Genomic DNA, 26,706 nt, shown 5'->3' with positions numbered 1-26,706 from the left:
AGTGTACGGTCGGTAACCCTAGGGGCCTAGGGGCAAGGCGTCCTGTACCCGACCTGCCTCACCCCGTCCCCCGCGTCCCAATGTCCCGCGCGTCCGCCCCCCGCCCCCCTTCCCCTCCCGCCGCCGACGCGTAGCGTCCTGAGCCGGGCCTAAAGCCTGCAGCCAGCGCAGCCAGCGTCCCGTCCCGGCCAGAGTGCACCAGGGGCCTTGGCTTGGTGCAGTCTGCCCCCCCCCCCTCCCCCTTTCCCCCCGGCCCCAAGCCCGACACGCCAGCCCAAATGAATTGGCGGGGAGCGTCCGTCCGTGCCCGATGCAGTCCGCAGCCGAACACGAGCCAGGGCCCGGCCTGGTCTTTGAGACGGGCTGTCAGAGTGGAAGGCGTTTTCGGCGCCGTCGAATGCAGGGCACTCCGCGAAGGTAGGGTAGGTTCGGGCAGCGTTATCGCGATGGCGTCTAATCAAATCTAGCGTCATGGCTGCAGAGCCATGCTGCGGGGGAGATACCGGGCCTCGATAAACGAAAAACAAAACAGGAAAAGAGGGGAGACGTCGAGTGCAATCCCCTTCCCAACAACCGGTTCCGCCCGGGCGGGCGCGGCGCGGCCACTGACATGCACTGGGCCTGCACTGGGCCGGGCCTGACCTACGTCACTCCAAAACGCCGAAAACCGCCAGGGTCTCTCTCATGGCCAGGCTTGGCCGGCCTTAGCCTTCGTGATGGGGGGGCGTCGCTGGGTGCGTTGTACCGTGAAGGCTTTGTGCTGACCCGTGTTGGCTCCTCGGATGTAACAAATGTGAGAGTGGGGATCACGCAATGTCATGAAAACGCGTACTGATTTCAGGAGACATTGTTTATTTAAAAATCGATACTTGTAAATTAAACTTAATAGAACGTACACATAGTAACCTTTCATGAAAAGGTGCCTCAAGGAACAGGTTTTAAAGCGTGACCATTTTTTTTCGCACCCCGCTCGCGTTCTCCTTGCATTTGTCTTCGAGCTTAATAAGACTGATGCAAGGGGGCCACACATCGAATGTGGCCACAAACATAAACAAAATAAAAACATAACTTCATTTTCAAGAAATCCATCCATGTATATAATTTCTATTAAAAATAAACAAAACATTAAACGATAAACGAGATAAACATGTACGTAGTCTTAGACTTAGTCTGTAAAATGAACACAAAATGTTTGATTGTTAGTCTGTAGTACTCAGTAAACATAAAAGTAAAACAAAACTAAAATTATTACAGACTATGTTGTTATTTTATGTCTAGAAATTGTATTTCTTACCGATGACGGAATCCTGATAGTTTCTATTTTAACAATGATGCATAAAATTAAATACACTTAATATAAAAAAGGTACAAAAAATAGCAAAAAGTAAAGTATGCATTATGTTCTGTAGGGAGCAGATAACTTTAAACACATGAGCAGACACGGTTAAGTGAAATAAACCGAACAAAAACCTGTACAAAACTTGCATGAACGTGTAGTAAATGTACAAAATAACAACTTAAACCTTCTTGTACATGTCGTTGTATGCCCTACCGCACATATACTAGGACAAGGTGCACTAGACTGTCTATGGTACTGAAAATGGCAATTGTAAGTTTACCTGTCTACAAATGACTGAAATCACATTCTATCGATAGGATTTCTACTGATTAACTACAGTAATGAGCTGTAAATGCAATGTTTATTGAGAAACCTTTAAAAACTTTTGTACAATGGTGTATCTAAGTCTTCATGAAGCTACTTTGTTGTAATTAAACTGTGGGGAAGTCCATTACGAAAATCGAGCTGGTATAATTGCAGTGTCCTGGGCGAGCATGAATTATTGCCAAATCAAACCTGAACAGTGTTAAAGTATTATTTGAATGGTATTAACAAGGCTTGAACCATGACTGCTAGGGGACACAAACAAAAACAAACAATACTTATTATTCATTGCAAGTTTACAAAAGAAATGAGATAAAATTGTTTCAAGGTAACCATTGATCATCATTGTTTTCCTTAGCTCCTTTCGCAAATGCACACAATAGTTAACTTTCTCTATTTAACAGAGAAAACATATCACAAAGTAACAATACGATTGCAATTTCTTATGTAACGTGGAATCGCAAGCATTATATTGCATTGGAAACTAAGGAAAAACACAACTAATTATAACAAAGAATGCAAATTGTATAAAATAATGAACATTCGCAAAACAATTGTCTAGCCATCATGCAGATGGAAATAACCAACACATTAGCGAGACTGCCATCGTATAATAAGTAAAGGTCATACCCCTTTTGAACAACTGGTACGGTACAGTCCCTTTGAGACTTCTCATCACACACACACACACACACACACACAACTTGCGCACGAGGATTGGCGCGTGCGTACGTGCGCCCACGCCACGGCCCGGTCGCACGCACGCGAGCGCCTACCCTGTTAAAAACAAAACACACTCACACTATCTGTATCAGGATGGTTGGGGTGCGTTGGTACTCTTTGAGCCGCACTTGCGTATACATGCCACAGTGGACAGTAATTTACTAATGCCAACTGGAATGAGTCACTGCGGGTCGGGCGAGTTCCGTTCAGGTAATGACAGTTTGCTACGGTTTCACGGAGGAATGACGTATAGTTAGACGTTTGGGAATCGGAGGAATCGAGGGAACGCTGAGGAATCGGCGGGTTGGAGTGGAGACTGAAGGTCGGGAGAGATGCAACTACTGAGCCCAGGGAATGTTTAACTGCAGTGGTTTTGTACTGAGCTATTTTGTTATGTGGCAAATCATTTCTAATTGCACTTCAGGTGTCATCGATGATCAAACAAAAAGCGTCGAATGATCTCTCTTGACGTAAACTATCCTAGTATAAGATATTAAAGAAAATATACATTCAAAATTTGGCATCATCACAGATAGTCACATCCTTGGAGCGTCCCAAGATTACGAAAAACTTACTTTTAAATTAAGCATTTTCTCAATTACTTTAATATTTTGAAAGTTAAAATTTCACAGTCAAAGGAAGGTACTTCATAATATAATATACTCTTATATATTTTATATATTTTAACACCAAATAATCAAAACGCTATTATACAATAAGCTTTAAGAAGTATTCCTCTTCATGGCATGTAAGACAATAAAGGGTGTATCATAGTGTGAACACATTTAAAAATAGGAAACAATGTAAAAATGTATGGTTTGTTCAAATTTCTCTGTAATCTTTTAAAAATCTTGGGATATTCCTACAAACACGAAGACATTCATTAGAGTACTAACTTGCACTTGAATGGTCGCATCATAATTATCAAGCTTGCCAAAATTAAAACAAATAGATACATTTCTTTTTAAGTTGGATCATGCAACTTTTATAGATATAACATGGTCGTTTTGCAAAAGCGATATTTTGAAATTTTTAAATAAATTTGACTTTAAGAACTTTGGAATAATCACATTTGTTGAATATATAAGATCAAAATAGACGATTTGGAGGAAACTTTGATATGCAGCGTGGAAAAAGTGACTGAGACTAGTTCGTTTTTCTTAAGTGAATGAAATAGAAATTTCAATAGTTTTCCTTCCCTTTCTCTGAGAGATGGGGGTCCAAAGGACTGGAAAACAACACCACAAATTAAAACCATACAAATACTTACAAAAAATAATCAGTACAGTCAGGTGGCTTGAAACACGCTCACCGTGAACCACTTCACTGATTCCCTCTTTTGAGTAAGAAACGAAAACAAACAACTCTAGAAATGTATAACAAAAGTATTCCTTCCTAAAAAATTTCTACGAACAATCAGTCTCCTCAGGAAATGTCTTGAGTTTTGGTATCCTCCCGCCCTTGGTCCTCGCTCGAGTCTTTGGCTCCGTCTCCGTCAGGTCCAGCCCCACTCGCTGCTCTCGACTCCACTCTAAGTTTACTATCACAGGCACTTTTCACGAGTCCAGACAAGTCTTCGCTCCTCGCCGTCGGCGCCACCGTCGCGTTCGCGGCCTCTAGTCCGTTGATGGCGCCGAGGCGGGCGTCGAGGGCGGGCCGTATGGCCACAGGCACTGCAGCCACTGCGGGCACACTGCCGGCGAGTCGCTCGCTCCGTTCGCTGTCCTGCGTGGGGGAATGGTTCAAATGGAATGGCTTGGCGTTGTTTGTGGCTTGACTTGGCGGTCTGGGTAACCGATCGTCCTCCTCGCGGTCGCCGTCACCGTCACCGTCCTCCGAGAGTTCGTAGTGCGAGTTCTTCTCCTCGCGGTCCGCCACCGACCCGTCCGACGACGGCGACAGGTGCACCACGTTGCTGCGCAGCAGCGACAGCGGCGGCCTCCGCACTTCGTCGTCCTCGGAGCTGCTCGACGTCCGCTGCCGCATCCGCGAGGCGTCCAGGTGGCCGTCGAGGCGGCCGTCCAAGCGGCCGTCCAGGCGGCTGCGGCACAGCTGGTCTAGTAAGGCGTTGTTGGCCATCTTCTCGAGGGCTTCCTTGGGCGGCCGGGAGAGGCCCTTCTCCAGGCCGTACCGGATGATGCCGTCCAGCAGGGTGTTGTTGTCGCTGGAGCTGTCGTCCATGGCGTCCTCCACGTCGCGGCCCCGCTTGAGGCCGAGCGCCAGCGCTGCGGCCTTGCTGGACACGGGACTGCCGTCCGGCGTGGCGCCCAGCCCCACCCCCGGCCTCAGACCAGCTTCAGACCCGGGGCCGGGGCCAGGGCCCGGGCCGGGAGGGCCCCCCGCTGAACCTGGCACCCCCGGCGGCGGGGGCCCTGATGCCGAGCTGTTCCGGCTGTTCTCCTGGGCCTCCTGTAGCCTCTGGATCATCTGCGTGGTGAAGAGCTGCTTGGTGTTGGAGTTGAAGGGCGTCTGGCCGCTGAAGTCCAGCGGCAGCGGCGCGTAGCCAGGGCCCCAGAAGGGGAAGGGAGGGATGCCGCCGTAGCCCAGCGGCATGCCGGCGGGGTCGAACCTGGCCTTGAGGCCGTTCTGCGGCGCCGCGAGGGGCGGCTGGATGAAGGGCTTGGGCTTGCTGGTGCCGGGCAGCCCCGAGGGCAGTCCCGAGGGCAGCCCCGACATCCCCGGCAGGCTGGGCATCTTGTCGCCCGGCGACAGCCTCAGCACGTTCCCGACGCCGACCGCGTCCTGCTTCGGCTTGTCGTCGGCGGGCTGCTGTGGCTTGGGGTCCCGCTTCCTCGGCCTCATCAAGTGCCTCTCCTTGACCTTGTACTCGAGCGTGGAGTGCGGCACGCCGTAGAAGGAGCCCGCGCGGTGCACGCTCATCTCGCCGCGCTGCACCGCCTTGACGGCCTCGTTGAGCGCGTCGCGGTCGTAGTTTCGGTACTTGCCGCGCTTGGGCCGGGTGCCCTTGCCGCTGGCCTGCGACGACGAGCTGCTGCTGGTGCTCGTCGTGGTCGTGGCGGCCCGGGTGGCGGCCTGCTGCATGCTCTTGATGACGGACTCGGCCATGGCGTGGTGCGCCGCCGAGCTGCCGTAGTGAGGCCGCTTCAGGTCGAAGATGGGTGAGATGGGGCCGAGTCGGCTGAGGTGGGGGAACTTGGCCGCCAGCGCCTTGTTGGCCAGGATCTGCGCGGGGCTGGGCGGACTGACGGCGGGTGCGGGCGCGCCGGGACTCGACGCGGCGCCGTGCTCGGAGTGCTGACTAGACTCTCCGCTGCCGCCGCACCGGGAGAACAGGCCGGCGTCGCCGCCGCCGTTCTTGGAGGTGGGTTTGAAGGACGGAATCTTGAGGATGACGTTGGCCGGCGAGGTGGGCCGGTCGTCGTCGGCCTCCGACCTGGACAGTGAGGGTGACGCCGTGCTCCGCTTGTCGTCGTCGCGGCCGTCGCGGCCGTCACGGCCGTCGCCGTTGTGGAAGGGTTGGCCCTGCGCCCGCTCCTCGGCCATCATGCGGTACAGGAAGTCGGGCAGGAGCGGTGACGCGAACTTGGGCAGGAAGTCGGCGCCCTCGGCGCTGGGGCTTTCGCCGCCGCTGCCCGGCGTGGTGGGTCCGAGGCCGGGGCTGGAGCCGGACACGTTGCGGGCCAGCAGGGACTGCTGCGCGCCGAGGAGCTTGGAGATGTACGGCGCCAGCGCGTGGTAGTCCAGCCCCGCCATACCCCACTGGTCCGCCCCGGGGAAGGCGGGCAGCCCGGACGGTGGCGGCGACGCTCCCTCCTCGCTCTCCTCGCCCGCACTGCCGCCCGCGCGCCGCGCCCGCATCCCGTGCTGCAGCAGCAGCCGCAGCGACTCAGGCCCCAGCCCCGCCGGGCCGTCCAGCGGGGACTTGGACATCTTCTCGGCCAGGTCGTCCTCGCCGCCGGACAGCGCGCCGTCGTCGTCCTCGGTGGGCAGGGCCAGCGAGCTGAGCGAGAGCCGCGTGGGGTCGGCGCCCGCCATGACTAGGCTGGCGGGGTCGCACTTGCGCTCCATGGTCAGCTTGTAGACCTTGTTGCGCAGCGTGGACCGCGGGATGCCATAGATGACGGCGGCCCGCCGCGTCCCCAGCTTGCCGCTCTGGATGTCCCGCAGCGCGGCCTGCAGCTCGTCCTCGGTGTAGGTCCGCCGGTGCGTCAGCGCCGTGTTCGGCCGCGGCCGCGCCCTGCGAACAAGCAAGCGCGTCAGACACTCGTCCTCGTCGACCTGGACTCGGGTGCTTACTGATCCAAAGGAAGCGGGAGGAGGAAATGCCTCACTTGTCCCAAATTTTAATATCTATGTTAGTACTTCACAGGACTTTCAAGCATAAGCACACATCTCAACTTATGTATTTATGAAAACTTAAGTCGAGTGACAAAAATGGCGAGTACTCACTTGAAAATGTTCCTGCTGTCGGGCACCTTGAGGGAGTCCCGCAGCGAGTCGCTCTCGATGGCGAGCGCCGCCAGGGCCGCGGCCTTGGCGCTCAGGTCCAGCGGCATGGGCATGTCGATGGGGCTGGCGCCGCCCGCGCCGCTAGCAGCGCTGGGCGAGCAGGTGCCGGGCGAGGACGCCGTCGGAGGGAAGGCCGAGGGGCTGGCGCCGACGCTCGGACTGCCGGACCCGGGGCCCGGGGAACTCGTGTCCAGCGGCGTGCTCCGGTTGGAGTCCTGCTGCTGCTGTTGCTGCTGCTGTTGCTGCTGCTGCGCCGCCGCCGCCACTGCCGCCACTGCGGCCGCGTGCGGCGACGAGAGGTACCTGCAGACAGAGGGCCCGGACGGGCAGGGCGCGGTCAGCAAGGTTTTGTGGTGGTTGTTTTAAGGCGAGTGGGGAGCGAGGGTCCGAGCGCCTGGGAGGTAGGCAACATAGGCGTGCAACGCACGGCTGTCGGCGTGCTGCCTACTTCACAGGCGGTCTTGGCCCGGCGCCACCCAAAACAACGCCGATGACGGTGTGCCTGATCAGGCGGCACCAGGATGACAACTCGTGGCCACCAACTCGAGGGCACGTCGGCCGCCACCTCGCTTGTTTCCCGGCGCGTCGTGCGCGGCGAACGACGTGCTTGGAACGCCCCGACAACGTCGCACACATTCTTCAGAATGAAGAGGAGAACCCTCTTTTTTCGCGGTGTGGCGGCGAAAATGCGGAACGGAAAAGCGGAAAACGGAGAATACCTCTGGGAAGGCGCTGCTTGGCGGGCTAATGGTCGGAAATGGGCGGCGCGGCCGAGGCCGCCGAGGCCGCCGTGGCGGACGGCGGCGCGGTGGCTGGACGACCCGTAAACTTGGACGGCTGCATTTAGCATTTATAGCGAATAGTTGGCGGGTAGTGCGGACACATGCGAAGAGTGTCGTGCGCTGTTCGACCGAACGTGCGCGGCACGAGGGGAAAAAAGGAGGGAGGGGAGCACTGGAGGGGAGGGGAGGGGAAAGGAGTGCAACGCGCGCGCATGCGCTGCACCGCCGGGGGAAGGGGACGGGAGGGGAGGGGTGGTCGGCGAGAATTTTTGTGCGAATATAAGTGAAAGATGGCCACTAGAGCCGCGCTGCTCCGCGGAGGGGCTCCGCGGCTGGAGGGGCTTTTAGCAGGCCTGCCTGGAGGGGCCCGGCCGGCGTGGGGACTGCGGCGGACGGGCGGGGTACTCGGATAGGCCTATCATCGCGGCGAATGGATGCAATCGGATCACGGTCGTCAGTGAGGCGAGCGCGCTGCGAATCCACTCCCAATTTGCGGGCCCACTGCTAGAGCCGCGCCGAGGACGAGGACCGGAGAGAAGGAGTTTGAATTCTGTCTCTCGGCCGCGCGCTTTCGGCTCGCAGGGACTGCACGCCGACGTGCCGACGTCGCGTCGCCCGCGAGGGGAGTGCACTAGGGACTAGTGCGCGCTGCACTTTTCGCCCCCCGTGGTGGTGCGCCGCAGCCGAGGCGCAGCCGCGCGGCCACATGGTGTAACGTTTTTAATTTGCGCTCTCGCGAGTGCCTGGCTGGCTGGCAGCCTGGCTGCCGGGCTGGCGGGCTGCATAGGGCCTAGACCACCCCGTCGCGTGCTTCGTCCTACTCCGCCGTGCTTCGCGGGGCTCCGCGGCTCCGCACTGCGGTCAGGCTGGGACGCGGCCGCCGCTCGGGCGGGCAAAAAAAACCGACAACACACAAAGTAGGGGGAAATAGCAAATGTGTATACGTCTTTACCCTGCCAGGGGGCGGGCAGGGGCCGGCAAAGCTGGCGAGGGCAAAGCGTCGTGCGGCCGCGCAGGCAGGGCAGTTCGGCCCGCGTCCGCGGACCACGGCGCCGGTTTTGGACCGGCGACGGCAAGGCGCGCCTTGCCGCCAGTTGCCGCCAACGAGCCGACGGTGAGCGAATAATGAAGCGTAATAAAACCACGGCTCGGCGCGTCCTCCGCGGCCTAGCGCGCTGCAGCCGAGGCGCGGCAGGGCGGCAGGGCGGCAGGGCTGCGCGCGGCTTGAGTGCAGAACCCTGTCAGGCGGGAGAACAAAGCACGGAGCTGCAGGCCAGCCGGCCGGGCCGCGCTTGGCCGGGACCGCGCGCGGCAGCGCACCGCAGCGCACCGCACCGCGCCAACTGGATCCTGGAAACGGCGCGGCGCGTCGTCGCCGAGCCAAGTCAGCACCAGAGAGGCCGGGTGGCGGTCCGGTCCGCGGTCCGGTCGGGGCCTCGCGCGCCCCCCAGCCGGGCCCCCACCACGCGCCGACCCCGCCCGGCCCCGCAGCGCCCCGCAGCGCCCCGCCATGGCTACGCAGCGCCGGCGTCGCGGAGAGGGCCAAGTGTCCAGCGTGCGACAATATTAATCATTAGCTGGGGATATGAGAGCCACGGCCGGCGGCTGGGCGAGCTATCGACCCGGCCTTGCAAGAACCGCCATGGCGGCTTGTGGGTCCGCGCCACGCCGCGCCACGCCGCGCCACGCCCTGCTCTAGGGGAAGCCAGGCAAGGGACGACCATTGATCAACGTGTTCTAGGCTGGGCTCCGCTAGACTCCGCCGGGCCTCGCTGGCCTAGGCCGGCCTAGCTCAGAGTCGCCTCCGGTAATACCCACACCACGCCACGCCACGCCACGCCACGCCACGCCACGCCACGCCACGCCACGCCACGCTGCGCCGGAGTGGTGCAGCCCACCGCACCGCGCGTGTGTGGGAGCCTGCGCGCGTGTGTGTGAGTGGGGCGGCGCGCCTAGCCTAGCCCAGCCTAGCCCTGCCACGCCCCTCCATGTCGCTCCCCTCTCTAGTGAGTGGCGCGGGGGCCAGCCTGGCTCTAAGCAGGCAGGGCTGCTCCACTTTGAAGGTACAAAACTATTTTATCTGCACCCCACGGCCCACAGCCCACGCCCCCGGCAAGACCTCCGGCCTGGGGGATCTTCGCTGAGAGTTAAAAGCGGCTGCGTCAACCCCGGCGGCCCGAACGCCGAATGCAGGGAACGGTACTTTCTGGAAGGTGGCGCACTGGCCTAGGGAGTCGACCGCGAAATTAAAAGTCGGTCCCCAGTGAGTCGGAGTGGGGGTGGGGGTGGGGCGGAGAGGACGCGGCGCAGAGAGCTGCGCGCCTTTTTGCTCATCTTGCTTTTAAAGTCTTTCTCTCACACCTGGAACCGAAACAGCGGACGCTGCGTCGCACAGGGCAACGCCGGTACACTGCCTTGACACGCTGCCGTACGATTGAGAAAAAGGAACCCCCCCCAAAAGAAGAACCCGTTCGGTATTTGAACCCTCGTACTCACCATGCGGGCAGCAGCCCGGGGTGGCCCAGCGGGTACAGCCCCGACGCGGCGGTGGGGCTGGCGCTGCTGGTGGAGGTGGCCGTCGGCGTCGAGTTGTTGGCGTGGCCCTGCTTGAAGGCGGCCACGGCGGCGAGGGTCGCCCCCATGGAGGTGACGGCCTCCAGGGTGGTCATGGTGGCCGGCAGGGGCAGCAGCGTGCATGCGCTCCCCTCGCTCGCCACGCTCCCGCTGTCGTCCTCGCTGTCGGACGCGACGCGCTGCTGCACAACCACACACATTACTTTTCCCGCTCAACTTTGGCTTGCGTCAAAGTAGTCATTCGACGGAAAGGGAATATTTCGCTCGGGAAGAGCGGGAAAAGTTGGGGCGTTTCCATATTTCCATCAAAGCAGGACAGGTGATCTTTTTGTTTGGACGTTATCGCCCGCCTCCATACTCGTCACCGCGCGGGGTGGGGCGGGGCGGAGCGAGGCGGGGCGGGGGCCGCGGCAGCGGCCTGACCTCGCCTCCAACAGCCCGACCGCGTATAAAGAAAAGGGAGGGCTAGTGCAATGCATGCATGCAACCTAGTGCGACCAAGTGCAACGGGGTCAGGGCCGAATCCGAAGACGGCGAGTGAGTATTATCGTTAATCGCGCGAAAAACAAAAACAACAAGAAGAAAACGAAACATGGCGCACGTACCGTGCTCGTGTCGAGCGGGTCGTCACAGAAGCAGCACTGCAGGTCTTGGTGGGGCTCGAAGTCTTGCGGTGAGTCTGTCGGCCCCCGGGGCCCCTTCGAGCCTTTCGGGCCTTCGGCAGGGTCCGCAGGGCCGTCGGCGGGACACGCCTTCGAGTCGTGGTCGTCCCAGGTCCCAATGGCTCCCAATTGCCGCCATTTCCGTCTTCCCATCAACTCCTCAGCGACGCGCTCCAAACCTGCAAGAGGAGGGACATGAAGCGGAGACACGCGGAGCCACGCGAGGCGGAGCGTGCGGTGGGAGGGGGAAATCACTCGCGTAATAGTCGGGTCACCGATTCCTAGTATTACGCGTAATAGTAATAGCGTAATAGCCAAATTTTTAAAGATTTTCCCTATTTAGGGTCCGATTTTAGACTAAATCTGGATATTTTCGAGCGTAATAAGCCTTCTGTAATAGCGTAATAGAACGTAATAGGGAGTAGTCGGGTCACAGTTTTTAAGAGTGATTTCCCCCTCGGTGCAGTGGGAGGCAGGGCGGCCACCCTGCCTTGACTACACCCAAAAAATGGCTTTCTCGATCAAGACAAATGAAAAAATAAAGCTTGTCTTGGTTTTCTTTTTCAAGAAAAATTTTTCTTGGATGAAACTTTTTAATCTTGTGTATACAAGTTCTCTAGATCAAGATGTTCTTTTCTTAAAAACAAAAATAGAAAAAAAAAACACACAAGAAAAATATTCAAGAAATCTAATTTTTGGGTGTGGGCGGGTGTAGGCACCTGCTCTGTTTCAGTGTCGACTTCTATTCTACACGCGCTACATGCGCTTTTATATGACATGACATGTAACTTTTTTATTTTTAGTTTGCAGTGATTCATGCACTCTGTCTCATTTTCGTGAGTATGCAGTCACACCGAACACGTTGGCCACAGCGGCAGCCGGACCTGCACACTCACTGAAAAGAGCGGAGCGCGTGAAACAGCCGGCACAACACAACAAACAACAAACTAAGAATAATTCACTGTCCACAGTCCGTCCCCCAGAATAAACAGTTTTCTTTCCTAGACAAATCACCAAGAAATACAGCAAAACAATAAATGAATCATAACGGCATGCAATGACAAAGAAGATCCATTGAGCATAAAAAGAACACGACACCGCCAATAAACAACACCAATACAATGACAAATCAACTGGAGATGGAAATGCATGACATGCCGTCCACGAGGCTTGGACCTCGGTGACGGCACGTCTCATCAACGTCAATCGGATGGGCGGACGGGCCGGGTGGGCCGGACGGCTGGAAGGCCAATCTCACGTTCAAATGGCCGCCGCCCCGCCGCCCCCGCCGCCCCCGCCGCCCCCACCGCCACAGTGCCGCCTGATAGCGCGTCCGAGATAGGCTGATAAGCGGCGCCTGCAGGTAGCATAGGTCATGTTCACGACGACGGTGTCCTCGGCCGGGGGGCCGTCGTCGCCGTGCCCCGCGGCCCGGCCGCCAAACCGCCTGCTTGTTGACCGAGGCCCTGCACTGTGGTGGATTCGCAGAACCGCGTCATCATTACTGGCCGAATGTGGTCCGAAGCCGCGCCGCGCCGCCGCCATGGCCGCCCACGTCTGTAACGGCGTTGGAGGGCGACGCGGCGGCGGGTGGCGGGTTCGGCACGGTTCGGTTCGGGCAGGCCGGCCGAGCTAGACTCATGTCGCGCGGGCACCGCGGGGAGCGGCTGCGCGGCTGCAGCAGTAAGCCCATCTGTATTTGGGCCGTCTTGGCGGGGCCGCGGCGCGCACAGCCGTACTCGTCGCCTTGTACGGCGAGCCCAGGCCAGCCCGGGCAGGCCAGCACGCCCCGCGCACGCCGCAGCTGTCGCGCAGTGTCGTGCCGCCGTGCGTTATTTAGGCTCGGATAAAGGGTCGGCTTGAGTCAGCTCAGGGGATTATTATTGGTTCGAGAATGCAGCGCCCGGCAGCGCCGCTACCCGTCGGTATCGAACGTCTGGCCGTGCGTCGCCTCTCATTCCGAGAGTTTGTTTTCGTCGCTCTGCCTCTCTCGCACTCACGGCGCATCGTGCAGGTGTGAGAGAGACAGAGCGACGAAAACCGGCTCTCGGGATCCGTCTGCCGGGCGCGTATCGAACGCGTCGCGAAGCAGCAAGTGTGTCCAGGAGGGGCCAGGACGCCTTGTAACAGTAATGAATAATAGCGCGCTTGTTGTACGCTCAACACATGGCGACGCGCGCATGCATCGCATGCATCGCCCGCACCGCCCGTCTGCGAATGCAACGGAAACCGTTCGCTGCATCTGGTTTCTTCAGTCGATCGGCCCCGCTCTCTTGGAGGCGCGAAACGTCATCGACTCGTCGCTTTGGTCGCCCCGTTTCTCTCGCACTCGCGGGACGTTCCGTACGGGTGCGAGAGAGACAGTGCAACGGCGGCGGCAGCACTGCAAGGCACAGGGGTGGCGGCAGCTCACGCCCCACACCCGTCGAAACGCCAAACGCGTTCCCGATACCCGCCGACCGGTCTGTCTCTCTCGCGCTCACGTAGCGTCCCGCCAGGACGGCGCGACGAAAGCATCGTTCAGAATCAGCCTGTCGGGTAGCCGCCGGCACAGGCAAAGGCCTGCTAAGCCTAGGCGGGAAACCCTTCTGCCTCCGAGGCCGCCCTGCCGCCCTAGGCCGCCACCCCCGCGCCGCGCCACGCCACGCCGCGCGCCCTGGCGGCGCACTGTGCCGACCGTGCGCTGCACAAGATGGCCCCTCGCTACTTACATGCTTTATGAGAGCCGACTGGAATGGCGGGTAGGGTGTAGGGTATGCGGTGGAGGGGCGGCGCCCAGCGCGCCAGCGCCCAGCCCGGCAGCCCGGCCGGCCTGGTTGGCCTCGCGCGGGTAGGCCGGCCCGCCCGGCCCGGCCCGACCACGGCCAGCCCGCTTCGCTCCTCCCCGTATTGTTACCCCGTGGCACCGCGAGGCACCCCAGGTACCGCCCCGCCCCGCCCCACGGAGGGCCGACAATAATTCAGACGCGATGAGGAGCTAAATTATGGAGCGGCGTGGAAGACGGAAAACCGGAAATTGACAAACTCGTTGCCCCGGAAACGCACGCGTGTAATTCGCGCGGCCCGCTGCCGTCGGCTGCCGTGAGGGAGCGGCCCAGGCGACGACTGCGCGATTTTTCATCCTCGCGCGCCGGAGCCTCGCGCGAAGACGGAGCGCACCGCCGGACGAAGCAACAACAACAGCAACAACAACAACAACCCCCTTCGTATCGCCGGGATAAATAATGGCAAACGAAATGCCCCGTAATGAAGCAAAGCCAAACATCGCGGCGGAAAAGCCTCCGCTGCAGCCCCGCAGCCAGGCAGGCAGCCCGCAACTCAAAAGTGCAATACAAAGTTCGAAACGCGCGCTCGCTCGCCGACTTGGCGAGGCCGGGCTCTCGCTATATAAAGCAAAATAACACGAGATTATATGGACGACACGCCCGGCGGCCGCCCGGCCGGCACAAATTTACTCGGCCGCCGCATATAAGATCCCCGGCGCGGATAAGACAGGCGAGGAACAAAACCGAGAGCCGAGCCGCGCCGGGAAAACTAGACGACGCCACGCCGGAAACGGTATATATGTGTGTGCTGCTGCACTTTGTCAGGAATCGCGGTTCTAAATTACCGTATGAAATACGACGGGGGCCCTACGTGTGAGGGCGGGGCGGGGCGGGCGGGGCGGGGCGGGGCGGGCGGGGCGGGGCGGACGAGTCCGAGGGAGGGCAGTGCAGGACGGCGAGGCCCGCCGCTGCAGCAGCCACGCGCCTGTGGAGCGAGGCATAGGCAGCCCGCGCTGCAGGCGGACAGACAGACAGACAGGCAGACGGACGGACGGACAGGACAGACAGACAGACAGACAGACAGGCCGAGAAGAGGCTCTCGGCATGATCGTCCCTGTGCCATTCACGTTCACGTTTAACGGCACACGACGAGGCAGTCACACACTGTGAGTGAGACGAGGACAGCGGACTGATTCCGAGAGTCGTTTTCGTCGCGCCGTCTCTCTGGCGCTCGCGTCGCGTCGCGCCCGGGTGCGAGAGAGACAGCGCGGCGAAAACGACTCTCGGAGTCAGTCTGCAGCGACAGTGACAAAGGCAGGGGGTTGGACAGAGCACAGGGACCGGGCCTAGGGCCCACGAGGGGGAGGGAGCGCAGCAGCGAAATATCAGAAAGGATGCCATATCCGTTATCTATGAGTAATGTTCCTCGAAACAGTCATTAGCTCGCCGCTGCAGTTACGGTACCACACCGTCGTTGCACCTTCAAACCCCTACACCATCAAAAAATGAGGGAGTGAGAATGCGTCGCTACTTCCCGACGCACTTGGCGGCCTAGAACAGCCACTGCCGCTGCTGGCGAAGCTGGCCGCGTGCGGATGACGCACTACTCGTTTTCGAAATTCGCGCGCACTGCCCCACGTCCGGTTTTTCGTTCCTCTCTTTTATTTTTTTGCTTTACGGGTCTTTCATTAGTGCCCCGCGGTGCGCAAATGTGGTTCGTGTCCAGTAATCTTGGCGTAGTTCTGCGAAGGCAGATAAAAACGGGGGGGCTCCACCGCGGCACCGCGGCCTGCCCTGTTTAGAACCAAACGCACGCAGGGAAGTGCGCGTGCGTGCGAATGTGTGTGTGTGAGCCGGTGCATTTCACAGCCTCTGCGCCTCCTCAGCCCTAATTATTGTCATTAGGGCGTCACTTTATGGAAAGGGGGAGTCGCCTACGATTGCCGCCGCGGCTCACGCCAACGCCATCCCCCAATTCTCGACGAAACCTCCTAGAACAGTAGAAAGAGAGAGATAGAGAGAGAGGAGAGAGAGAGATAGAGAGAAGAGAGAGAGAGAGAGAGAGAGAGAGAGAGAGAGAGAGAGAGAGAGAGAGAGAGAGAGAGAGAGAGAGAGAGAGAGAGAGAGAGAGAGAGAGAGAGAGAGAGAGAAAGGACAGCGCAGCCTGCAACGGGACCGAGGTGACTCGTTTCGGGACGGGCTCCGTGGCATCGACGGCCACGTCGTCGCGCGGCCTCGCGTGGCCTGGTCTGGTGTCTTGGGGAAGTAGACCAAGCAGACCGACGGGCGGCGCCCCGGCCGGTGCGCGGCGTACGGCCGTACGGGCTCGGACGGACGAGCAAGCAAGTTTCGCCATTTGGCCTAAAATGGCCTATTGGCACATCGAAGGCCAGTGCACACACACGCACACACAGTCACACACACACACACTAACGCACACAAGCGCCGCGTCAGGCATTGGCAGCGCCGCCACAAGAGATGCAGCACGCGAAAAAAATCGAGACAACCCCGACGAAAAAAAAAGAGAATCAAAGAAGTGTCTAAAAATTTGTATGAAAATGAGAGCCTGGTACGTACTCTAGCAGCACTAACGCATCGCGCATCGAGAAGAAAGTTTCGCACGGCCGCGCGCATCTCTAGCCGCACGGCCGATGGAGATTATTAGCGACTTGTTCCCACTGCGAGGAAGTACCGCTCGCCGCTCCGCCAAACGGCCCGGCCCGCTTTCACGCAGAAAACTGGACGGGGCGGAAACACAGATTTGGCTTTTCTTTTCCTTTCCGTGAGCGCCGCGACAGTGTCGGGGAAAGTCTGTTCGGGGCAGAGGGCGGCGGACGGATTCGCCATTGCGACATACTGTATGCTAATCCCAGACGAGTTCCCGCCTCGCCCACGCAAGATTCGCGAGGACAGACAATGCTCGGCGATTTCTAATTAACGACGCGCTATTTGAGGACGAGGAAAGTGCTTTCGTTCCAAGTTTCATGCAGCTGCTGGCGAAGACATGCGATCCGGACGGCCCTGAATTCGCCTGATAAGGAATCCCGCTAGTGTGAACGATCTAGCCGCGACCCCGGGGCCCAAGGCGGCCCAAGACGGCGCGGAAAATATGGCGACGGCCGTCGGCTAGGTGCGAAGGCCGCCGTCGTGGCGATAGGGGCTCGGCGAGGGGCTCGAGCAGCACTAGGCCGGCCAGGCCGGGACGCCAGTCCAGGGGCCAAAAGAAAGAAGCACTCGATTTAAAATAGACCAGTGGCCGCGCTAGAACCCATGGGGCCATGATTGCGATTGGTCTACGATATGGTCCTTGAGTGCGCCTAGCCGCCTAGCCGAGCGGCCATGCAGCCAGTGTACAAGTCGGACGCGACATCAGACCTAGATTCCGCAACAGTCCGAGGCTGACACGAATATTCCGTAAAAATTGCCCGTTTTGGATAAGAGTCATGCCTCCGTCGCGATAAGTGCTGACCCTAGGCACTCGGTTCATGATTAGTGACCTACATTATCGTGACACCAGCCACCCCGACAGCCGCCAGGCCAGGCCGCCAGGCCGCCAGTCGGCAGGGACGGCAAAAAGTCCCTTCGTTTCGGATGGCGGCGAGGCCGGCCGGCGGGGCGACGCGACGCGCACTTGTTTTATTTTCGAGGCGAGCAGGCCACCCGGCCAGCCGACCAGCGCACCCGGCGGTGGCGAAATCACGACAAAAGTGCAGGATGCGCGCACACACACACACAACCACACTCAGTCACTCTCACACGCGCGGGCACTACCCGAAGCCGAAGTGTGTGCCAACCCCGAGCCGAGGCCATTCACAAACTAGACTTTGGCCCAATAAACAGTGGCCGTCGCCGACGTGCCAAAGCGACCCGGTCGTCGTCGTGGCCGCGGACACGCGCGCGCCGCGGTGACTTGGCGCCGCTTCGCGCGCTGCAGCACAACAAGGAGGCCGTGAGTCACGCCACGGCCGGTCACGCGGCCGGCTTATCACGCAGTGTCACGCAGTGGCAAGCAGTCGCAGGAAGAGCGGTGTCTGTTTTCAATAAGCATGGTTATTTGGGCGGCGGCGCCTCGGCGCGGAGCGGGGCGGGGCGCGCCACGACTTCGTCATAACAACGATGGCGTCGTCCTGCACTCGACACCGCTCGGGTCCGCGTCAAGCTCCTCGACAAGCTCGTCGTGACCGTGCCGCCTGCGCCGCCTGCGCCGCCGGCCGGGTTTATCGCCGTCCGACTCTATTCGGCGGCCGTGTCGAGTTTTCCAACGCGACACCGCGCTGCGCCGCACCGCGCCGCGCCGCCGGGACGCACGAACGGCACGTCCGAGACCCTAAACGGCGCCGCCGCGTCGCCGCGCCGCCGCGTCCGGCGAATCGGACCTAGACAACGGCGAAGCGGCGCGGCGCGGCCGCCGGCCAGGCAACGCAAGTTGGGGGGTCCTGGCGCGCTGCCCGGTCGCAGCGCCGCGCCGCGCCGTCCGTACCCCCGCCGGGGCCACCTGTTATAACCCAGGGGGCGTGCCGCGGGCCCCGTCGTCGCCCCGCGCGGGGCCGCGGCTCAAAGTCATTGCCACTCACTCACTGCACTGTCACTGCACTGCGCGATGCACCGGTCACTTCGCGTCACTTTGCGTCACTTGCACTTCCACTGTGTCCTCGGCGGGATGGCTTGGAGGGACTCACCTCGGCGCGTTGGCTTGAATCACTGCCCGAGACTACACATGTCAAAACCACGGGCGTGTTTTTCCAGTCCGAGCGTCTACCAGAGGCAGTAGAAGCGTATCCTCACTTGCGGCCGGAAAATTTTTCATCTTTTCATTCTGGTCACTGACAACACCAACCACACACGCCGACGCATTTTCAAAGCACCAGCCGAAAACGGAACTTTTTTAGAGGAAATGCTTGAGGCTTGCTGCACTGTCACTGCACTGGTCACTGCACTGTCACTCCACTGGTCACTGTTCACTGGCGATGCACGTTGCACGTGGTGCAGGCGATGCACATGCACAGGACGAGGCGGCGAGGCGGCGAGGCTTGCACTAGAGTCCCGTCCCGTCCCGCTCACTGGACTCGGCTGCGCTCGGCTCGGCTCGGCTCCCCACTCGCCTCGGCTCGGCTCGGTTCGGCTCGGCGCGTCGCTGCTGCACTGAGCTGCACTCCCTGGCCCACAGCTGATCGCAGACTGCGGAGCGCACTTATCGAAGCAAGTGTGCGCGGGGCGGGGCGGGGCGGGGCGGGGGGTGGAGGCCGGTGGGGCCTGGTGGGGGCACGCACACACAGAGCCCCCGCGCCCGGCCGCCCCGTCCGCCCCGTCCTCGCCGCGCCGCGCTAGCCGCGCCGGCCCTTCCCCGCGACCCGCACGGGGGCGAGGCGATGCGCGGGGCGCGGCGGAGCGACGGAGCGGCGCAGCGGAGCACGGCGTCAACGGAAACGCGCGGGCCGGCCGCGGCCAGGGCGGCCAGGGCGCGCCCGGACGAGCATCACTAGAGTATTTTGGCAACAGGTACTGGACACCCACCCCCGCAGAGGCCACACTACAGAGAAAGAAAGAGAGAGACAGAGGAAGGGGAGCCTCAAACGGCGTCGCCGGCGTCAACTCACCTACGACGTAAACCATGTTCTTTGTCCATCGCTGCAGCTCCTTTCTGATTGCCCTGCGCTCTTGTATGCACCGGGCGTGCGAGCATTCCGCCATTTTTGCCTTCAGCCCTTCCACAGCGGCGGCGGCCCTCGTGACGTCATCGGGGCGGTGACGCAACTGTTGCAGCGGCGCAGGCGGCGTAGGGTGGTGGGGGAGCCGAGTGGCTGTTCGGGTGCGCTCGCCGTCCGCGCCGCCGCCACCGCCGCTGCTGCAGCCGTGGTCGTGGCGGTGGTGGAGGTGGTGGTGGTGGCCGCCGCGAGGACGGCGACGCGCGATGCGCCGTGGCGGCCCAGCCCGATGCACAGGCGGCACCGGCCCCGCTGCAACGCAGGCCTAAGCCCCGGCAAGGTCTTGCAGGGACCGCGGACGCCGCGGACGCCGGCCAGCACGGACAGGCCGTGCCTGGGCAGCCTGGGCAGCCTGGGCCAGGCGGCCGCGGGGCGGAAGGGCAGGGCGGGCCGGGCCGGGCGGCAGGCCAGCTCCGCGCTCCGCTCCGCTCCTCGGCTCGGATCGGCTCGGCTCGGCGCGGCACCGTCCGATCTTGTTTTCCGTAGGAAAGGAGGAACACGCCAACACGGCGACTGGTGGGGAGGTCAGAGCGTCAGAGCGCCGCGAGGGGAAGCGGCGATACTCGCTCTGTCTCGCTCCCTTTCTCTCCCACCTCCGCCTTTCTCTCCGTCCGGCGCGTCGCCCTGTCTCTCTCTTTCTCTCTCTCTCCTCCTCCCTCGTCCTCCCCCTGCTCCCCCCGCCCGCCCCGCCGCTACCTCCGCTGCCGCCGCCGTCGTCGCCTCGGCCGGCGAGGGGTGGGGGCTGTGGGGGCTGTGGGGGGTGGGGCCTAGGAGCGCGAAGAAGGAGGAACTCGGGGAAACAAAAAGAAATATCCGGCTGTAATAATCCTTTAGCGTCTGAACCGCCCGAAAAAAGATAATCAATAACAGAAACGGTGAGACGGTGTAGTGGGGGGAGGGGGTTGTCTGCGTTCCGCTGCGTTCTGTGGCTGCGCAGGTCTGCCGGCTGGACAGGCGGGCCGCCGGGGCGCTGGGCTGGGCCCCTCCTTGGGGCAGCGCAAGGCGGCGCGGGGCGGCGGGCGCTCGGCGGGGCGCTAGGCGGGGCCCTGCAGCAGCCGCCACTGGAGGCTCTGGAGACTCTGGAGGCCCGCTGGGCGGCCTGGGCCTGGGCCGGGTCCACGGCCGGGTAGACGTGTCGTCCCTAGATATCCATGGCGACACACACACATACACACTCACACGCACACACACTCACTGCGGCACTCACATCCTGCGCGCGAACGAGGCTTGCGGCTCTTGGAGGTTAGGTCTCGTCGTCGTGAACGCACTCGCAAGTCCACGTCCACGGCGCGACGCACGCGCTATCCGTCCGACCGGTTTGGTCCACTGACCGCACTGCACTGCACTGCACTGTCGAGGCTTTGGCTTCGCGCTTCGCGCTTGGCGTCGAGCGTTCGGCCCGCACCACACCGGCACTGGCCGGCACTGCGGCCCGGCGTGGAGGCGCGGCGCGGCGCGGCGCGCGGGGCTGGACGGAGCCTTGGCGGCCGCCTTGCTTGCGCGGGTTGCGCTCGCTGCCACACAGCGCAGCGCACACAGCTTAAGGCTGTAAGACCATGAAATGCACTGAGTGCAACAGCTCGCCCTGCCCGCCTCGGCCCGGCCCGGCTCGCCTGGCGTGGCGAGTGCAGGCGGTAGGGGCTGCGCCGCTGCGCTCCCCGCCGCACCACCCCCCGCCGCTCGCCCCGCTCCCCCCGCCGCCTCGCTGCCGCTCCTCGCTGCAGTCGGCCCGGCCCGGCCCGGCCCGGCCGCTGGCTGCACCGGCCGCCTGGCTGTCTTAAGGCTGCCGCGCCTCCCCCACCCCACTTACCTTGACACTTTTACGCGGATCGGTCAACTGCTGGAACAATACGCGTAGACGGTGGCGTTTTGCCGCGTTTTGCCGCGTTTTGCCGCGTTTTGCGGGCCGAAGCGACGCCTCGTCGGCGCCGGCCTCGCTGGCGGAGTGGAATGGCTTCATCGCCGCCCTCGTCTGTTTCGCCAGGACCGCAGCGCAGCCTCGACGCGTTCCTGGAGCGATTTGGCGGCGTCGCGGCGTCGCGGCGTCGGCACACTAGAAGTGCAGAAGCGCGCCGAGTCTTAAATCCACGGCGAGGACGTGTTTTTTGCCGTTCGGCGCGACTCTGGCGTCGGCGGGCTGGTCCGCTATCAAAGCGAGTCTTCTGCGTATTTTTATTTTATTTTGTTCCGGTTCGGTGCAGGCAGGCGCTCCGGGACTCCGCGCCGCACTAATTCGATTCTTGTTGACTCGCAGGCCCGGCCTGGCCCGGCCCGGGCGGCGCGGCGTCACCGCTCAAAACCGTTTTCGCGCCACTTTTACCCATTTGTGGAGCCACTCGGGGGAGAAAAATGAACGGCACGGTTGTTTGAACCCGGGACACTTCCCTTTCCTTTCCCTTCGCCGGCCGCGCTGGCCGCCACCGCCGCCTCTATGTGCCCGCCGCGCTAACGCTAACAATAATTAGACTTGTGATCGTGATGCCATTAGACGCGACGACGGCCCCTCCGTAAACTGCCCCCCTCCCCTTCCCCCTCCCCCTTCCTGCCCAAGACGGCCGAGACCAGGTTAAAGCGGGACCGGCTCGGCTCCACTCAATGTCGCCGACATCTATTTCTGGTTTGATGACGATTTTTCCCGGCTGCCGTTCCAGAGTTCCAGCGAGCGCAGAGCAAGCCTCTCCGCGACACCTTCGCAATCGCGCTATGTCTCGTTTTTCGCGGTGTACACACCAGGAGTTTATGCGAGGGCAACTTTCAAACAAGGCAACACAACAGCCTCATTCTTTTTTGCGTGTTTGTGTTTGATGTCGGTGTTTTTTTCTTTTTTCTCGCTTCCCTTGCGATGTTTGATTGACTGGCCATACAGCAGCGCGCGCTCTGCCCCGCCGCGGCGCGCCGGCCCTACGCCAAGCGGGGCAAAGCGAAGCCTCGGCAGATAAGGCGGGAGGTCCTCGCGAAATTAGCAGAAATATAAGCGAAATGTGTGTCGAGGAGCTCCGTTCCGCGTTGCGGCGGCATTATCTGCAGGTGATAATGATTTTTATTCGCACGATAGCGAGACCCCGTTCCGGTTATCTGCCATCGCGCCGCCGGGGCGGGGCGAGGTGGGGTGGGGCGGGTTGGGGCCTGCGAGGATACTTGGCGACAGGGGACTTGCCGTAATTGAAGTTTTCGAAACGGAAGAAATTTACTTCCCTACACTACTGCTGCCATGACGCTATTTTGCGGAGCCAGTAAGTGGCTCTCGGATTTAAGGACGGTCCCCGCGGTGCATCGGCAGGCCGGCCTGTCGGTCAAGGGCACCTCCTGCAGGCTGCACGTCTCGGCGCTGGCCAGGCGTGGCGCGGCGTGGCGTGGCGTGGCGTGGCGTGGCGTGGCGTGGCGTGGCGTGGCGTGGCGGGCGTGGCGTGGCGTGGCGCGGCGCCCGGCGGCTGCAGCGGGCCCGGGCGGGCGGTGCGCGGCGCGCGGGCCGGAGCGCCCTGCTGGCTAGGCAACACGAACACACGCGTGTCCGCCGGGCGGGCCCAGGGCCGCCTGCTGCGTTTTGGGAGTTGGCCCACCCCGACCTACGCCACGCCGCGCTGCCGCCATGCCGCGCTGCGCTACGCAAGCGGAGCCGGGCCCGGCCGGGCCCTGCCGCACCGCGCAGCCCAGCCGTCTGATCCCGAGCACTGCTTTCGTCGCTCTGTCTCTCTCGCACTCATGGGGCGGTCCGTAGGGGTGCGAGAGAGACAGAGCGACGAAGCAGTGTTCGGAATCAGACGGCAGGCCACTCGACGCGCCGCCCGGCGAGTTAGTTGACGGTGTAGCTCTATCCCCATCCACTTACTATTTTTATTATTTTCGTTTCGATGCAGGAGCCCCGCAGAAGTTAAACTTTCAAACGCGCGCTCCAACCCTGCTCCCGATTTCCGCTCTTAATGACATGGGCCTTTACAGCCTCCGGCCGCTCCGCCGCCGCTCCAGTCGAGCGTGCGAATTTCGATCTCTTCGCGGGTGAGGCGAATCGTCTAGCCGGATTGTAGGCAGTAATTTATAGGTCACACACACACACACACACACACACACACACACACAGCACGCACGCACGCACGCACGCACAGGGCCACAGCGATCCAGCTGCCACGCCGGCGAGGAACATCTCATTCGGACGGTAGCGGTGCAGCCAATCAGCTCGTCGCGGAGCACACCAAGTGCCTGCCGGTGGACCAGCGACTCGCGCGCCTTCCTGAGCTGGCCCATAAATTTCGCGTCCATACGAGGCGAGGCGAGGCGAGGCGAGGCGGTCTAGGCACTGCAGGCACCCCGTTCGGCGCGGCGCGGGGCTGCCGGACTGTTAAGGCCAACGTTTACTGGCCATTGATTAAGGTGTGCTTCATGAGGCGGGTGACGGACGGTGGGAATGCCGAATCACGCGTGCACTCTGCGAGTCGGAGAAGGAACACACACTGCTAGGGCTTGTCGCCGCGGGCAGATGATCGCTCTGCTTGTCCCTCCTCGGCCAGACAAATTCGATCACGTTACGCCGTGCGCCAATCGCGCCGTATCAAGGATGTCATTTTTTCGGTGCAGCGACCTCGTAAGCTGATACCGCGATAAACTCGGCCGGCGCACAGACGTGACGAGGAGGAGGAGGAGGAGGAGGGGGAGGGGAAATGCGTCAGGAAACTCGCTCTTGGTCGCCTCTTTCAGTGGGGCACTCCTCGCCAGCCGTCACGTTCCAAAATCAGCCAACCCAACGTTTCCATCGTTTTCGTATTTCCTGTCCGCGAACATTGGTCCGTCTGCTTGATTTTTCTTTTTCGCCGACCCTGTTTTCCCACTGGCCCTGCACTGCGAGGCGCTCTCGGGCGGGATTCCAGGAGGTACACTGCCGCCACCGCGTTGCACCGCGTTGCACCGCGTTGCACTGCGTGCGGCTGGTGCGACCGCGCACCGCGATGCGTTCCCAAAGGACGGCGGCGGCAGAGAAATCGAGGCGAGTGAGACGTTCGGTTCGGATTCGGAGAAAAGATGGCGGCCTGTTCGGCAAGGCGCGGCAAGGCGAGGCGCTCCCCTAAAACAAGCGACGGGCCGTGGAGGGCTGAGGCCACGCCGCAGCGGCGGAGCTGCAGAGCTAGGGGGCGACGGCGCGACCCCCTGACCCAGCAGTCTTCTTTAGACCAGGCTGGACCTGTTCTTGCACACTTCGTTAACAACCTTGAGTCGAGGACGCGATTGGAGAAGCGCGGCTCGAACAGCCATTGTCTCAGTCTCGCAGGGCCGCGCAGGGCGATCCGAGGGCACGGCGCATCCTTGTCTTTCGCAGTGTACCCCCGGCCGTTCTATTATTCTGATGAGAGATCCGAACGTGTGTGCATTTCCCATTCACGACGCGGACGGACAGGCCGGCCGCCTCGAAGAAGGGCAACAAGCTCGCCTTTTTCGCCGAGCTCCGTCCATTTCTTCGCTTTCCCAGAAAAAGCGTGTTCGAAAACAAAGCCTACTCCGACGACCAACACGGGCCGAGCGGAGTGGAGCCCGGCCATGCGGGGCTTCTGACGGCGGCCGTGGCGGCTAGATCGCGCCTAGGTGGGCCTAGACCAGTGGTTCTCAACCTTAGGGTCGCGACCCCAAGTGGGGTCACGAAAAAATTTTAAGGGGTCGCGGCGAGGTAGCTGGGGTCGTGTTTTGGGCCGATTTTAAGCAGCCACTGCGTCTGATCCGAGGCGGGCATTTTGCTCCCTCAACGGGCAATTGGTCTTTGAACCTTCCTTTAGCATGCCTTTGTTACGGAGTGTGATTATCAGTCTTAGTTTGGGAGCAGTATTGTCTCAAAGTTTACCAAAACGGTCAGAAATGTCTTTGAAAAATCGTGTTTTGGGCCGATTTTAAGCAGCCACTGCGTCTGACCCGAGGCGGTATTTCATCCTCCTTCAACGGGCAATTGGTCTTTGGACCTTCCTTTAGCATGCCTTTGTTACGGAGTGTGATTATCGGTCTTAGTTTGGGAGCAGTATTGTCTCAAAGTTTACCAAAACGGTCAGAAATGTCTTTGAAAAATCGTGTTTTGGGCCGATTTTAAGCAGCCACTGCGTCTGACCCGAGGCGGTATTTCGTCCTCCTTCAACGGGCAATTGGTCTTTGGACCTTCCTTTAGCATGCCTTTGTTACGGAGTGTGATTATCGGTCTTAGTTTGGGAGCAGTATTGTCTCAAAGTTGGCCGAAACGCTCAGAAATGTCTTTGAAAAACCGTTGTGACTGTTTTGGCCAACTTTGAGACAATACTGCTCCCAAACTAAGACTGATAATCGCATTCCGTAACAGAGGCATGCTAAAGGAAGGTCCAAAGAACAATTGCCCGTTGAGGGAGCAAAATGCCCGGCTCGGATCAGACGCAGTGGCTGCTTAAAATCGACCCAAAACATGATTTTTCAAAGACATTTCTGAGCGTTTTGGTCAACTTTGAGACAATACTGCTCCCAAACTAAGACTGATAATCGCATTCCGTAACAGAGGCATGCTAAAGGAAGGTCCAAAGAACAATTGCCCGTTGAGGGAGCAAAATGCCCGCCTCGGATCAGACGCAGTGGCTGCTTAAAATCAACCCAAAACATGATTTTTCAAAGACATTTCTGAGCGTTTTGGCCAACTTTGAGACAATACTGCCCCCAAACTAAGACTGATAATCGCACTCCGTAACAGAGGCATGCTAAAGGAAAGTCCAAAGACCAATTGCCCGTTGAGGGAGCAAAATGCCCGCCTCGGATCAGACGCAGTGGCATGCTAAAGGAGGGGTCCCGTGGGGTCGTGAAACTTTTCCTGGGGGTCGCGGAAATTTTTGGCTCCAAATTTGGGGTCGCGAGCCGAGAAAGGTTGAGAACCGCTGGCCTAGACCACGCCAGGACCTCACGGACGCAAGCCTGACTAGTTAGACCAGCGTGCGGGCCTCGCTGAATAGGCGTCTTGCCTAGATCGACTCCCAGATCGGCTCTCGGGGATCGCGGCCGCAGCGGCCATTGCAATGAACAGCCGAAGTTGAAATGATGCCAGGGTCATGCACACTGCGTCACGGCGCGGCGCGCCACATCTGCATTTTAAATGTCCTTAGCGAACACGGAGTGCACGGAGACCGAGCCGAGCGGTGCAGTGCGGTGCAGTGCGTTGCATTCTGGCTGCCTTATCACAGCCCGCCCAAATGTTTGCTTCCCCCGGCGGGGCCCCGCCACCGCCAGGACCGCCAGGACCTGTTGGTCGTTTACCTCACGAACACGGCTCTGACGGCGTGCTGGCGGCGTGCTGGCGGCCCGGCGGACACGCACACAGCCAGGCAGACATACAGTCGCGCAGTCCCAGGCCAGACATGAAGTAAACGTGCCAGT

General features: G+C 60.5%; 1 protein-coding gene across 1 annotated transcript; it reads right to left on the bottom strand.

Annotated features, from left to right (window-relative positions):
• Positions 1-832: 832 nt before the first annotated feature.
• On the bottom strand, positions 833-19,441 carry LOC117653037 (mushroom body large-type Kenyon cell-specific protein 1). Its single transcript, XM_034398377.1, has 6 exons — positions 19,237-19,441; positions 10,818-11,053; positions 10,135-10,394; positions 6,797-7,159; positions 6,240-6,584; positions 833-6,179 (listed from the first exon to the last, which is right to left on the bottom strand). Exons 1-6 carry the CDS (start codon positions 19,328-19,330, stop codon positions 3,812-3,814), a joined length of 3,666 nt encoding a protein of 1,221 aa, XP_034254268.1. The 5' UTR covers positions 19,331-19,441; the 3' UTR covers positions 833-3,811.
• Positions 19,442-26,706: the final 7,265 nt, after the last annotated feature.

This window comes from Thrips palmi, unplaced genomic scaffold (genome assembly GCF_012932325.1).
Source record: "Thrips palmi isolate BJ-2018 unplaced genomic scaffold, TpBJ-2018v1 HiC_scaffold_8, whole genome shotgun sequence".
Lineage (NCBI taxonomy): Eukaryota > Metazoa > Arthropoda > Insecta > Thysanoptera > Thripidae > Thrips > Thrips palmi.
The sequence above is the reverse complement of the archived record's forward strand: the minus strand, read 5'-3'. Positions and strand labels throughout refer to the sequence as shown.